This window comes from Suncus etruscus, chromosome 2 (genome assembly GCF_024139225.1).
Source record: "Suncus etruscus isolate mSunEtr1 chromosome 2, mSunEtr1.pri.cur, whole genome shotgun sequence".
NCBI lineage: Eukaryota > Metazoa > Chordata > Mammalia > Eulipotyphla > Soricidae > Suncus > Suncus etruscus.
This window is the reverse complement of record NC_064849.1, coordinates 169,726,619-169,743,135: the sequence shown is the minus strand read 5'-3', so window position 1 is coordinate 169,743,135 and position 16,517 is coordinate 169,726,619. Positions and strand designations below refer to the sequence as shown.

Sequence of the window (16,517 nt, the reverse complement as noted above, 5' to 3'; positions counted from 1 at the left end):
ATACTTTAATCTTTCTTATTTGCCTCTTTCTCCAATTTCTGGCTCTAAAATAAGTATTCAAAAGGCTTGGCCTTGCAAATCTGACTTCTCATTAAAAGAACATTATTATCCTGCAATAAATTTCAATGGCTTTAAAAAACATTTAGAGAAACTTAGTAGGCCAATTGACTCAGACTTAAAGTTATACAACAACAAGCATTGTCTCTCAATTCCAACAACGTAACCTTGAGAAAGTTTCTGAGTATTGAATGTTTAGCAAACTCCAGAAATAAATAAAGAAATCAACTTTATAGAAATTAAAACTATATGTTTTAATTGTAGGAGCAAATCTTAAAAATGTTAAGTATGTCATTTGCATCCATATGAATAGTTTCTATACAAATTTAATTAAGCGACCAGAGTGATAGCACAGTGTGTAGGTGTTTACCTTATATGTGGCTGATCCAGATTTGATCCTCCATATTCCATATAGTCTCCCTAGCCTGCCAGGAGTAATTTCTGAGCACATAGTAGCCCCTGAGCACTACTAAATGTGACCCAAAAACAAAAATTAAATTAAAAAAAACCCTGAATTTAAAATAGAGATTCTCAATATTTTGGCTCAAAGATAAAAGAAATATTTAAGAAAGTATCAAATATGAAGTGCTAATGCAATGTAAAGGGCGTTTGTCTTGCACACAGCCATTCTGGATTCAATCCTCTTCACCCTATGAGGAATGATTTCTTAGCTCAGAGTCAAGAGTATCTCCTGAGCATTGCTAACTGTAGCCTGCCCCCATCCCTACATCCAATCAAGCAAGTTCTAAAGTTGGTTGTTTATTTATCTCATTGTATCAGTCTTGAGGTTCATCAAATGTATAAAGATGCAGGCAACTACTCTGTTAAGCATATGTTAGGAGGAAATGCACTTTATTTAATTACTCTTCCAAGTTAGACTAAGAAGAGCTACTTTGGTCTACTCTTGTCTCTCAGCACTAAAGGAAAGCACCACCTTAATTTTCTCCAGGCTTTGGGAGTTTAATTTCATTAACTCAGGAATCTTTCAAAACTTTCTTTAGCTAGGCACAATTCAGATGCCAGCTTTTCCATTGATTTAAATTAAGACAGCAAGAACACAAAAGCCCAAAGCTCTCACCTTTAAGTACATTTGAATATGAATGTAGTAAAAGTAGCACACAGATGATTTTTGGCTTAGTTTTGTCACTGACAGCCAAAGCCAGAAGTATATTTACTTCTCAAAAATCACATCCATCAAATGCTTGCATTAAAATTACATAGGAAACTTACAGGACTCAAATAATGTGAGAATTAAAAACATTTGAAATAAAAGAGAGATTCACTCTACAATTACAGAAAATAATTATTTGCATCAAAAACACCACAGCCAGGAAACAGATTTGCATATCAACACTTCATTATCGGAAATGTTGGTGCACTTTTATGACTGTAATTTGAGATTTTGTGTTTCCCATAACTTTGTTATTTGTTGGCACTGTTCTACAAAAAAAATGTCTATCTATGCTGCTGAATTACTCAGATTAGAATTTTATTGTTGATCAGTAACATTAATAATGCTTGTGACTCTGACATAATTGCAGATTGCAATTAGCAAAAATGAGGGGTTGTAGGAATTTATAAGATTTTTTTGAACCTACAGTTATAGAAACAAGATATAAAGGGTAACAAGTAGTCAATATAGGAATCAAGGAAAACAGACACTCTAGAAAGAGCCTGATTATTTTTTGCACAAAGAAGTTTCCCTAAAATTCTCAATTTTCTTAGAACTCACAGAAACACTTTAGAACTCTCTTGACTGCTTTCACTCAAATGTTTACAAAGGAATTCTTAGAAGTGAATACAAAATGTATTCATGTAGTCACTAGTGTTATAATTCCATCTTGAGGTGGTCACTCATGCCAATTCCCAGAATTCTATTTAAAAAATAAAATTAAAAAGTGGGTGCAGAGATAGTACAATGGGTAGGGTGATTGCCTTCTATATTACTGACCAGGTTTGAATCCCCAGCACTACATAAAGTTCTCTTGAGTAGTTCTGGGAATGACCCCTGAAGAGTCAGAATTAAGTCCTAAGCATAGCTTTGTGTGGCCTGAAAACAAAACAAAAAATAAGTAAAATATTTTTTCCTTCTAAAAGAATAAGCTAAAGATGTTTACTCGCCTTATGTCTCTTTTCCTTTTTTGTCAAGTATCTGAAAAAGCATTCAGTTGAGCCAATGAGATGAAATTTAATATACAACCTGTAGTAGTAGTAGTAGTAGTAGTAGTAGTAGTAGGAGGAGGAGGAGGAGGAGGAGGAGGAGGAAGAGGAGGAAGAGGAGGATTTTATATTAAAAGCCTTATTTTGGAGAAAAAGAACACTAGAGCAGGCTTTCTTTTCTTCAAAGAACGAGGTTCAGAAAAGTCTAACATAGCCAAGTGGGGCTCCAAACCTCTCAGAAAAAAAAATTGTTGGTTGCCATATTAAGAAGTTTAGGAATTTGATTAAAATATATATAAATATCACCACTTTCTCGTACACACATACATACATTATAATCAATCATAGGACTATATTTCTTATTAATTTTATTTTGTTTTTGTTTTGAGGCCACACTGGGTGAAGCTCAGGGGTTACTCCTGACTATGCGCTCAGAAATTGCTCTCGCTTGGGGGACCATATGGGACGCCAGGGGATTAAACCGCAGTCCTTGAACCACAGTCCAACCTAGGCTAGACAGGCAAGGCAGATGCCTTACCACTTGTGCCACTGCTCCAGCCCCAGGACTATATTTCTGTACTAAATACACCTTTATAAACATTGGCTCTATAATACCCACTATAAAAATTTAAACAATGCATTTCAATAAAAGCAAAAAAATATAATTACTTAAAATAGGTGAAAGGTACAATTTAGTGAAGAGCATTGTCTTAGTAAATGGCTTTATTAGTAGATATTTTAAATAGTACCAATAATCACTAATTGCAACAGAAATGTATTGGAACAGAGTTCAAATAAAATATCAATGCTCTTAAAGATGAAACATCTCAAATTATAAGCAAACCACTGATTTAGTGAATTTGATTTCATACAACTTATTCATGATTCATATATAAAGTCAGTTATGGCACTGGAAAAGTGATGACTGATATAGATTCAAAGCTAGGTTTTTAATTCTTTTTAAAAGCAAAAGGGCATCTGGAAAAGTATTATTATATAGAAACCACAAAGATAAAGTCATCACAACTTGATTGTCAAATCTCTGGTAAATATCTGACCACATAAGACTAGAATCAACACTGTGAAATTTGATAATGAATCACAGTCTAAACTTGACATGGATTTGCCTTACCAACTTACCTTATTTGGAAACATTATGAGACTGAAAAACACAGAGACATAGTAGGAAGTTTTTGAAGAAGGTTAATAGTTACATGAGTTATTTTTATTAAAATAAGAAAATAGAATTTTTCTCAGAAAAGTAGGGGAGTTTTTGTTTTATCTAATACAATCTGATACAAAATGTTCCTTTGATTAAAAAATTACCCAAATGATACTTCAACAAATACATTTTATTCATTTCTAATTCTATGAGGAAAACTTCTGATTAAGGCTCTTCTAGAAATTTTTTTATTTCACATGAATAGGCTCAAAAACCATGCTTCTGCCTATTTGATACTGATATAGAGAACTAACTTAGTCCATGTGTTAGTGGATTCAAAATATTATGTTGGGCTGGATATTACTTTGTTCACATCTCTTGACCTTATGGTGGCTAGACCTTCTAGAAAGAGTATTTCCAGTATAAAATCAAAGCAGGATGAAGCCTTATGTGTAAAATAATTGATGTCAGAGTACTACACAAATATGAACAGATAAGATGCAAAACTCTCAAAGGAATAGTAAGTAATTTGTGCATTAGCATGGCAGAAATAATTTATTTTGAGACAGCACAATCAACTTCAAGCTCACAAGGATTTATTTTGTTCTTATTTTGTTTGTTTTCTTTTTCTAGTAATTTTGGCTTATATTTTTAATAATATCTTTGTTTAAGCACCGTGATTACAAACATGTTTGTAATTGGGTTTCAGTTATAAAAACCAGTGCAATATTCCCACCACCAAAGATTTCTTAGAAATGTCCTATATACCACTTGTGTCTATTATTCTCAATATGAAATACAAAGAGGTGGTCATACTGCTTGTATGTATCTTTAGGGGCAACTGACAATTAACGAAAGTGTGGCTCACCTGACGATATTCTTCTAGGTCAATTTTGTTACCCACAAGCACCAGGGGAATTTCATAGGTGTGGCGGACCTGAAAAATGAGTTCTTTAAACTTGGCAGCCTCCTGGAATGATTGGCGGTCGGTGACAGAGTAGCAGATGATGAATCCTTCCCCGCCTCGCATGTACTGCTCCCTCATGGCTGTGAATTCTGCCTGCAGAAATGAGGATCAAATGGTGTGAGATGTTAAAATAGGAAAGCCAATACATAACTTGGGTACAATACATATCCCAACGCAGTCAAATGGTGAATCTTAGCGATTTGAGTAGAAGTATTCTAAAATTAGGTTTGTCCACTATCTATATCCAAAGTCAATACAAAATAAATGCACTATTATGAAAGCTGAATGTCTTAAACTATACAATATTAGTCTTTAATTACAAAAGGCTATTTAAGAGCACTTGATGGAGAATATATTAAATAGAATATTTCTTCATTGTTTAGAACTAAAACTCAAAGATGTGTAGATTAGTAGACCGTGGATATGGATTTGAAATATGAATGCACATTCCGTTTTGAAATTCTATTTCAACAGTCAAAAATTTAATTATTAATGCTGGTTAATTGAGTTTGTGGATAAAGAAACTATGGGCTTGAAGGGCAAGGTCATGCAGGGGTCTCAAGCTCAATTTACGTGGGGGCTGCAGGAGGCAAAGTCGGGGTGATCCTTGAGTGCAAAGTCAGTAGTAAGCCTTGAACATTGGGGGGTGTGACCCAAACAACTAAACAAAAAAAGATTCCTCTAGGGCAGGGCCACAAAATGTTGTACGTAGGGCTGCAAACGGCCTGCGGGCCGTGAGTTTGAGACCCCTGGAAGGGAATGAGCCCCCAGGGTTGCTCAAGTTGAATTAGGACATTTTCTTTAGGCAAGGCAGGAGGCACCCTGCCAACTTTCAGGGTTTCTTCTAGCTCTACCCTGAAGGATCATTTCTGGCAGGGCTCAGAAGATGGTATGAGATGCTGGAGATTGAACTTGGGTAGGCTGCATGGAAAGCAAGTGCTTTTTTTACTCTACTGCTCTTCTGGCCCTGAACTGGATGCATTTTTTAAAATGTCTTTAATTAACAGGGAAGGGATATAAGCAGTATTATCCAATTCAAATAATAATTTCAAAACTGTATGAAAGAAGACCCAGAAGATTTCGCCAGGAACTTGTACAAGACACAAAAGTTGTGTTATGTGATCTAAACTATTTCAAAAATGTAAATTTTGTCTCTATTGTCTCTGAGTATTATTATCATGCTATCTTTTGTTTTCCTTCCACAAATGAGTGAGATTATCGTATGTTTATCCCTTTACCTCTGCCTCACTTCACAAAGCATAATAGTCTCCGTGGCCATCCATGTATAAGCAAATTTTATGACTTCATTTTTTTCTAATGACTACATAGTATTTCATTGTGTAGATGTAGTAAAGTTTCTTTTGTCATTCATCTGTTGTTAGGCACAGGGGTTGTTTTCAAATTCTGGCTATTGTACATAATGCTGCAATGAATATAGGATTGCAGAGATCATTCTTGAATTGTTTTTGTATTCCTGATATTTATATCTAGGAGTGGTATACCTGGGTTATAAGATAGGTCAATTTTTTAGGTATTTTTGAGGAATGTGTAAATTGTTTTCCAAAACGGCTAGGCCAGTCTGCATTCTCACTAGCAGTGAATGCATGTACTTTCTCCATGCAGCCAGGACAGCACATGTCTTGTTTTTGTTGCTTGTTCGTTTGTTTTTTGATGTGTGCTAGTCTCTGGTGTGAAATTATAACTTATTGTTATTTTTATTTGCATCTCCCTGATAATTAGTGATGATGAATATTTTTTTCATGTGCCTTTTGGCCATCTGAATGTCTTCTTTGAGGAAGTTTTTGTTCATTTCTTCTTTAAAAGTTTGATAGGGTTTGATATTTTTTTCTTGTAAAGTATAATCAGTACCTTGCATGTCTTAGATATTAACTTCTTATCTGATGAGTATTGGCTGAAAAGTTTCTCTCATTCTGTGGGTAACCTTTGTACCTAGTCACTATTTTCTTTGAGGTACAGAAGCTTCTGAGTTTAATGTAGTTCATTTTGTTTATCTTTGCTTCCTCTTGCTAGGCCAGTCACCATTGCTTATCAATATTTGTAGTCTATCAATTTTTAGGATAAAGAATAAGATATTGTTTATTTTATTCACATTTATTCATGATTCATTCTGATTATCTACTTTTATCACATGTGTGTTGTATTCTAGGTAGGAATTTCTTTTTCTGAAACATTTTGACATATACATTTTTTAGTTATAATGTATTACAGAAGTTTATTTTAGTTTATTTTTTTGGTTTTTTGGGCCACACCCACTTGATGCTCCGAGGTTACTCTGGCTAAGCGCTCAGAAATTGCCCCTGGCTTGGGGAGACCATATGGGATGCTGAGCGATCGAACTTTAGTCCTTCCTTGGCTAGTGCTTGCAAGGCAGACACCTTACCTCTAGCGCCATCTCACTGGCCCCCAGAAGTTTATTTTCATGTGAGATAAATTACTTCAAATATATCTATAAAGTAATACGGTAAAATCAATGTATTTGAAAAATGATAATTTACCTATAAGGAAAACAGGCAAGGAAAACTGATTAAGTGCATGGATATTCAATTGCCAAAGCATAATATTAAAGGAATGTGATGTAAATATCCAATAGTTCTGATGAGTCAGATTCAAAGTTATAAATACATCATTTAAAAATTAAATGTCTATATTTTTCTCGCATGTTACCTGGATCAGAGCTCCCAATTATGAGATGTTTGCATTACTTTAAAAAGTCACCTGGGGCAGGCAAGGTGGTGCTAGAGGTAAGGTATCTTCCTTGCAAGCACTAGCCAAGGAAGGACCACGGTTTGATCCCCAAGTGTCCCATATGGTCCCCCCCAAGCCAGGGGCAATTTCTGAGCGCTTAGCCAGGAGTAACCCCTGAGCATCAAATGGGTATGGCCCATAAAACCAATAAATAAATAAAATAAAAAGTCACTTGATTAAGGAAAGGCTGCCCACTTTCTCCACTCTTATCCAACATAGTTTTAGAAGTACTAGTAATAGAAGAGGGGGAAATAAGGGAGGCATCAAGACCAAACAGGTGCAAGACTACTAAGTAGTGGGTTAGATACAGAGGGGACCACATATTCTAGCCGCCCTGGGGTGAGGGAAAAGGAAATGGGAGGTAGGACAGGAACGGAGGTGTAGGGAGGACAATTTGGCGATGGGAATCCCCCCTGATTTTATGTAAATATGTACCTAAAATATTATTGTCAACAATATGTAAGCCACTATGATCAAAATAAAAATTATATTAAAAAAAAAAAGAAATCAGATAAGAGAAAGGAATCCAAGGAATCCAGATAGGGAAAGAAGTGGTCAAACTATATCTATTTGAGGATATACATAGAAAACTCTAAGAGTAGTAAAACTCCTATAAATAATAAGCCAATATAGCAAAGTGGCTGGATACAAAATCAATACACAAAAGACTATAGCATTCCTCTATACAAATAACGAAGCAGAGGAGAAAGACATTAAGGAGTCAATCCCATTTAAAATAGTATCTAAAAAATCAAGTACCTATAAATCAACCTGACAAGAGAAGTGAAAAACCTATACCATGAAAGTTTCAAATCACTGCAGAAAGAAATTGAAGAGGACCTAAGGAAATGGAAGAGCATCCCCTGCTCATGGGTAGAAAGAATCAACATAATCAAAATGTCTATCTTACCTACATTGCTATATAGATTCAATGCAATCCCTATCCAAATTCAGACATCATTTTTTTAAGGAACTTGAACTAAATAAAGTTTATCTGGAACCACAAAAGACCTAGACTAGCCAAATACATCCTGAAAAAAAGAACAAGAAACTGGGTGGCATTTCTTTACCTAACCTGAAGCTTTATTATAAAGCCATAGTTATCAAGACAGCATGGTACTGGAACAAAGCCCGAGTCTCAGACCAGAGGGTTAGAACAGAATATCCAGAGACAAACCTCCAAATCTATGGTCAACTAATATTTGACAAAGGATCCAAGATCCTGAAATGGAACAGAGACAGTCTCTTAAAAAAATGGTGTTGAAAATACTGGATAACGACTTGTAAGAAACTAAAAATTGATTCATACCTCACACTCTACACAAAAATCAACTCAAAATGGAGTAAAGACCTTGAAATCAGACCCAAATCTATAAAGTACATCAAGGAAAAAATAGGCAGAATGCTCTAAGACATATACCTCAAAAAAAGTCTTTGTGGAATGCCAATGGCAAGAGTAATAGCGTCAAACCTGAATAAATGGGATTACATCAAAATAAAGAGTTTCTGTATGGCAAGAAAAACACTGTCTAAAACCAGAAGACAGCTAACAGAATGGGAAAAAATATTCACATTTGACACATCAGATAAAGGACTGATATCTAAGATATACAAAGCACTCAGAAAGGTGAGCTCCACAAAACTTAATAAAGCCATACAAAATGGGGAATGGAAATGAACAGACACTTTTCCAAGGAAGACTGACCTATTGCCATGAGACACATAAAAACATATTCACCTTCTCTCATCATTAGGGAAATCCAGATCAAGACAACAATGAGGTACCACCTTACACCAGTGAGGATGGCACATATCAAAAATAATGGGAACAATCTCTGTTAATGGGAATGTGGTAAGAAAGGAATTCTCATCCACTGCTTATGAAAATGTTGCCTTGTCGAACCCCTATAGAAAGCATTACGGAGGGTGCTTAGAAAACTCAGAATTGAGCTGCCAAATGACCCAGCAATCGCACTTCTGGGTATCTATCCCCAAGACTGAAGAACATTCATACCAAAGTATGAATACACTCCACTATTTATTACAGCACTCAGCACAATAGCCAAGATTTGGAACCAACCTTGATGCCCAGTAACAGATGTGTGGATCATGAAGATGTGGTATTTATACACAATGGAATACTACATAGCAGGTATAAATGATACATTCATGGATTTTGAAGCAACATGGATAGATCTACAAAATATTATGTTAAACAAAGAAAAAAGAAGTATAAATACAAAATGATAGCACTTTTCTGAGGCACTTAGATCATACATCATATGTACATATAATTCTCCAAGAACAAATACAGTGGCCTAATAGTGTAGAAACTCCAAGCACTGTGGTTGCCAGCATTTACTGGGGAGAAGTGTTCAAAACAAGTGGAACAGGAACAACACAAAGACTTGACTATCCATTATACCATAAAGAAACCAGCAACAACATAAACAACCGTTTAGAGTGTACAGGTATGTAATTAGCCTCTTACTACAAAAGCCTTTAATAATGTCTTAGGGAGCTTATACACAGATACAGGTGAAGAATATGACTGGAAGCCAGAGACTCCAGCGGCAGCATTTCCTAACATGTTTTAGTGCATTAATCTTACTAGATATAAAACAACGTCTCAGCTTCTCTGTCCACAAGGATTCTTGAATACAAAGGGTGGATAACCTAATTTTGAGACCTCGGTGTTCAGTCATACCTGATACCATATTCAGTTTGCATTATGAAAATGTCTTGATAGAACACTCTAATATACCCATTTTTCTTAGGTATATGTCCTCATTAGGACCAAAAGCATATGATCACTCAGACCACTGAAATAGTAACTGTGAACCACAGAATTATACTACAGGACCTACTCATCGAACACGTTTGGGCAAATTAACATCTCCTTCCTCTCTCTTCCTCTCTCTTTTCCCTACTTCTTTCCTTCTCTCTCTTTTTCTTCCTCTTCTTCCTCATCATTGTCAATTCAATCTATGTCAAATAAAACCCCCACTGATAGTTTTTCTCTAAGAAAGGAACTTCAATACATAAGATGCAGCAGACAATACATCGGTTAGCCACCTACATAGGTAGGCCACATTAACACAATATTTAGTACTCGAGACACGAAACCTATGTGTATCTTAAACTTCTCCAGCCATTATCTAACCCTGAAATCTTCATTTAGCAGGGCCCAACCCCCTCACTAACGAAATGCCTTGAAATGAAAAACCTCTCAACTCCAACGCACGGACCCAATCACTTTTACTTGATTTATTAACATTTCTTTAATTTATTTTTACTATGTTTACCTATTTTTCTGTTCTCTCTCTTATCTTTTGTCTCTTTCTTAAGCTATACCTAAGCTGCTTATTTATCTCAATTCAACCAGTCCTTAAGAGCTCAGACCCACCTATTAGGGCCAGACCTCTAACAACACCTTAAGAATAAATTACTAATGTATGTCTTCATGTGGGCATGAGTACATAGAGAGACGACTCCTCTATGAGAGCCAAACCTAAAGTTGTAAGTAATTCATGCCTATAGTGTATATAGCCCCTCCTATATACTATCCCTACTGCCCCTTCTGAAATCCCTATCAACCAGCTCCCAAGCAAAGGGACACCCACTCAGCCCCATATCTCATCACCTGGCAAGAAATTACAACCAATACCCCTGCTGACTCATGTTCTGTGGCCATCCTCCTCACCCCTCCAAATGTTACTTGATACCAGACTCAGCTCCAGAAGGATCCCCAGTGCAAGAACTCTACCTGAGCCCTTTCTGCCACAAATCATTTCTCAATCTCAACAAGACCAAAGTGTGTGATGAAAATGTCCCCTGCATGCCACTCCTCACAAGAATATCCCAAAAGACAATGAGGAAGCCTAGATGTTCTCTTAATTACTTTTCTTTTAAACTCATTTTTTTCAAATTTGATCATTTTTATTTTTTAAACTTATTTTTATTTATTTTTATATGTTTTTATATGTTTTTCATATGTTTCATATATATGGTTTTGTCTGTTTTTTCTTTTCTTCTCTTCCTTAACTCCACCTGTTTTGGTTCTGCTTGGTAAAAACATCTACAAAAAAAAGTCTTGCCTGGGATAAAAGCTCAGGTCATAACCAGGGCACAGAGATAATGGAGCCTGACACTCTCACACCTGAATGTACCAACAATATAATATGACATCATTTCTTTTTGCAAAGGAATATTATAAAAGGGGAAATTTTATGCATAGAAGAAAGCTCTTATCTACTAGGGCTAAAAATTCATACAATTTACAATACAAGGGTACCTCCCACTTGAACATATGTCATGTGGTCCCAACTTAGACTCATTGTGATTAGACAGTGACTATTCAACCCAGAACCCTAGATCTCAGACATAGAACTGACACAGTTTTCTGCAATTGCTTCCAGTACCAAACTCCCTATGGGACATTCTTAATTCTGCTCTGACACCAAAATGTGCCAGTTTTGATATGACATCCTGACAATGAGGAAATGGTAACAACTTTATCTAAGAGCAGATTGTCTTACCTCACCACCTAACGATAAGATGATATCAGAAGACATGTCATCCTTTGATCTGTGCAAAAGCCAAGATCACTAAATACAGAAGACTTACTGTGACAACCATGACTGGGCAGAACTTATCCTGGGACCAATAAACAAGATCCTAGTCTAGGCTTTGGCCTATAATCTGTACAACAACCAAGATCTCTATTTCCAGAGGTCTGACTGTGACAACTTCAATCAAGGAGAACTTCTGAAAACAAAATGAAAGATTCCATTCTAGGCTTCGTCCTAGTATCAGTCCAAAAACCAAGACCACCAACTACAGAAGATTGATTAAAACAACATTGATGAAACAGAACTTCTAGAACCGTAAAGAAAGATTCCATCCTTGGCTCCATCCCATGACCTGTGAAAATACCAAGATCTCTAGTTATAGAGGTCTGATCTTATCATCCATGACTGAATGGATAGTTTCCAGACACCACAAAAGGACCTAGGGTAGAGTAAAAGAACAGGTACGGAGCCTGGAGTTATGCTTATGACAGTACACTTCAAGGACAGAGAAAGGCCAAGGGAATTCTCTTTCTAATCTCCCCAATATTTACTGTGCCTATGCAAAAAAAATCACAATGAATTTTTTAGTTGTTATTATTTTTTGTTTTCTTTTTCCCTCATTTTGTTTTTGTGCTCTGTTTTGTTTTTATTTTGGGACTGGGATTATTGCTTGGTTGTTGGCTTTATTGCTGTGGTGCTTTTCAGGTTTTTAGTTTGATTTTGTTTTGTATTGTTCTTATGCTTTTCTTCCTTTCTCTTAAATCTATATTAATAACCTCCAGAAGGACTCCTCCTGTTTTTTGTTTGTTTGATTTTTGCCCCCCCCTTTTTTATTTCTTTTGTTTTAAATTTTTTCTTCCATCCTCAAACAAAACCACATCACTTGAACCATCTTGTTCCACCTCACAAACTGAGGGGGAAATAATGGAGGGTACCAAAAAGTCGTATGTACATTGAGTAGAAATAAAAAATGATCAGACTTATGTACCAAATTCAAAGCCAATGACAACAGGATTGATACACAATCTACAACAAGCTAGACAAAGAGGAGACCACTTATACTAGCAGCCTGGAGAGCAAAGAATGAGGATATAGGAGGCATGCTGGGAACAGGGGTAGAAGGAGGACAACATTGGTAGTGGGAATGCCCCTGATTCAATATCACTATATACCTAAACTTTTACTGTGAATGATTTGTAATCCACTTTGGTCAAAATAAAAATTATTTTAAAAAAGTCACTTGATTATTTTATTTTTTAATTTTATAGGGTTTTATATTTATATAGAGATTTAATTTTAAAAAGGCTTCTTATGATCTCAAAGCACAGAATCTGGAAGACACATTATAACTTCCAAGTCTGTTACTCAGTTAAAGCAAACACTCATACAAATCACCTATTACCCTTAGTTTTTCCACTTTCAGCTTTGCCAAAAGTAGACTAGTACTTACACATCCCCTGTTTTACAGGACTTTGAACAGATCAAATGAAAGAACAGATGTGAAAATGCTTTGATAGATTATTTTAAATACACGTTAAACTTATTATCTTTGGTACAATTTTTATAAAACATGATCTTTTGCTGGGAGAACAGACACAGAAGTTTTTTGAATTGCATTAAATATAAATGTAGAAGTTATTTCTGAAATTTAATCAGACAAGCATTAAGATATGTTATTAAATGGGAAAGATCTTCTCACACCAGGATAAAAAATGAAAAAGCTAAAACTAAAGAGGAGGAAACTTTCACTTTTCTGACCTTTTCTATAATAATCTATTAATAACATCAATAATTGTGTTGGTTACTCAAAGATCCACTGAAAGCTGGAGGAATCCCAGGAATGGAGCAGAAGATCAAAAGCCATATATCAACTTCTGGTACCAAAATGTAGAAAAATATTCTGCATTGAAGATGTTTCTTCAATATCATTCTTCCAGGAATTAAAGATCCCCATGATTCGTGTTTATTGTAGCCTGAATGCTAATATTATCCAAATTTGCTTCCTGTTATAACTTAAACTTGTTGATTAATTATTTAGAAACTTTCCTCAATACCATTTGCTATCCATAAGTAATAAAACATATTTGAAACAAACCTACTATGTAAAATGATAGGAACTTAAGTATTCCGAAAATCTTCCAAATTTATTTTTAATGCAACACTGCAGCTTGATAAATTCTCTTTGATAGGTTCCTAATATAAAAGCATCAGAGGATTCTTCCAAGTTCTTCAAAAAAATAATTTAACAGTAGTCTTATACCCTACTTCGTGATTATCAAAGAAATTTGAACAGAATTTAAAAATTCAGGGACTAAAAAAACTTTTCCTTTATTCAAATACTGATATTTCATTATGTAAATATACTAGCTATATAGTCAGACTAGTTTTTCAGTTGCTGAAATGCACACATAACACAAACTACACAGTTGCCATACCCATTCTATAATCCTTTGTCTATATCAAATTTATTCTTCAGAAAAAAACTAAATCAAAAGGTCAGTTAGTGGTGCACTTAACACATTGTTAAGTTTAATATATAGGATTTTTAAAAATATGGTCACTATTGCACTTGAAGAAGCACAAGTAGGCTAAATGAAAAATGAGGCTGATTTCAGAAAAGAGAAAGACAGTTTAAACGCATGAGGAAGACAAAAAGCATTTGGAGGAAAATGAGAAAGTGCTTCTTTTTTTTTTTTAACATATTGCTTATAAGAAGTTCCTCAAGGGGCCAGAGCGATAGCACAGTGGTAGAGCATTTGTCTTGCATGCGGCTGCCCAGGACGGACCTGGGTTCGATCCCAGCGTCCCATATGGTCCCCCAATCCAGGACTGATTTCTGAGGTCAAAAGCAGGAGTAACCCCTGAGCGTCATCGGGTGTGGTCCCAAGCCCCCTTCCCAATAGAAGCTCCTCAAATTTATGCAACCCTTCACAAAAATTAAAGACAAATCAGTGTTTAAAACTTTAAAGGGTCAAATTCAGAAGTTTCTTGGCTGTTATATATCTGTGGCACAGTTTCCTGATAATGTTCAGTTTGTAGAAATTGTAATGGGAGTAATCTGACTTTGGTTGTTTTGACTTCATCTTTTTAAAATAACGATATAAAAATGTTTATAATAATACAAGTCAATGTATACAAATGCTAATATCATTAAAAGTCCATTTTTATTATTATGATATGCCTAATCTATGTATGTTTAATTAAGATGTAAATGAAGTCTTTACAAATGCTGATAATGAGATTACTATATAGGTCATCTATAAAATTATATTAATTTAAATTAAATAACATAAATTTAATTGTAAGAGAATAAAACCATCTGTATCATTGTAAGTTTATATCTTTTAATATTTGGTACTCAAATTTCAAACTTAAGATAATAAGCAATGATATATTAATTTATCACTCATTCAAATATTAGTACTTTCCAATGACAAGAATGATAGTTATGAGAATTCATGATAAAATATAAAAATGAATGCATAAATAAAAATGAAAAAAGGCAGAAATTAGAACAAAACTATAATAAGCTGAAAATACAGGAATAATTTGGAAAAATTTAACAATGAACTTCTAGACAACTACAATAAAACCATAACCAATTAATCACTTTTATGGTCCACAGAACCAAATTCTTCCTAGCCACTTGGACCTAAAAGTAAATTATTTTTAGAAGGTTATAGATATGCAACAAACACTGCTCAACAGAATCTACCATAATTTGCTTCTTAAGACTACTTAATTATATTTTACAAAGCCCAGAAGGTAGCACAAAGGGCTGGGTTGCATGCTTGTATGCAAGATGCAAGGTGCAATGCTTGGCACCACATAGTCCTTCAAGTACAATGAGATTTGCAAGCCACTCAAGGAAAAATGTTTCCTACTAAAATGTAATAATATATTAAAGTTGAATATCATGTCATTTTTAATACATAAAAATTAAGTAATGAGAATGGAGAGTTCAATACTATATTGTAATGCTGATTCAAATTACTTGCATATGGTTTCCTATTCCCACCAAGAATGATCTCTCAGCACAGAACTATGGTAAGCACTGAATAGAGTTGTATATGACCCAACTTGTATGGCTCCCTCAAAACCAACCCCCCACCAAAAGAAACAAAACTAACAAACAACAACAACAACAACAAAAAACAAAGCTCGGGTGAAGTTCTAGTTTTTCCCAATGTAATACTGAAATGGCACTGCCAACAAAAAATTACAGTAAGAAAGTCTTCAGATAACTTATATTTACTAATTGATTTAGGACACATGGTAGAGCAGTTTAATAAATATATGTCTATATACTATATGACTAATATAATATCTATGTATATTGCTCTTAAAAGTCTATGACACCAAGTAATTCTTATTTTAATGACAGAATCAAAATAAAATAAATTAATATTACATTATTCTCTGGGTAAATAAATCATTTGTTTTTAAATACTTATAAATTGTGTCCACAGAATTCTAGAACTTTAGTAAAAAGACAGGACTTCATACATTTGAGAATAGTGAAAGCCAAAAAAATGTATTTACAAAGATTAAAACTCTTTACTTAATTAAATTCTCTTTAGATACCCATAAGATTTCAAGTGGGTCTTGGTTTTTGGACTTCTATATTAGTCTCTTTGTTATTCAATTTTAGCAAGAATCCTATTAATATTGCTGAGCTAGAATATTTCACATTTTATCATTCTTTTTATCTAACTAATCGTCACCCACAAGCACCCCTGGGATATATCTATTGATACAAGAGTGCCATCTGTAAGATTTCTGCTAGGTATGTTTCTATAGAATTCATGCTTCTCACAGTAAATGTTTCTCACTG

General features: G+C 34.7%; 1 protein-coding gene across 1 annotated transcript in view; it reads right to left on the bottom strand.

Moving 5' to 3' along the window:
- RIT2 (Ras like without CAAX 2) overlaps positions 1 to 16,517 on the bottom strand; it is a 465,270-nt gene that overhangs the window by 217,602 nt on the left and 231,151 nt on the right. The window contains exon 4 of the mRNA XM_049769158.1: positions 4,248 to 4,439. Within this exon, the coding sequence (XP_049625115.1) occupies positions 4,248 to 4,439 (192 nt within the window). The remainder of the gene's footprint in view (positions 1 to 4,247; positions 4,440 to 16,517) is intronic.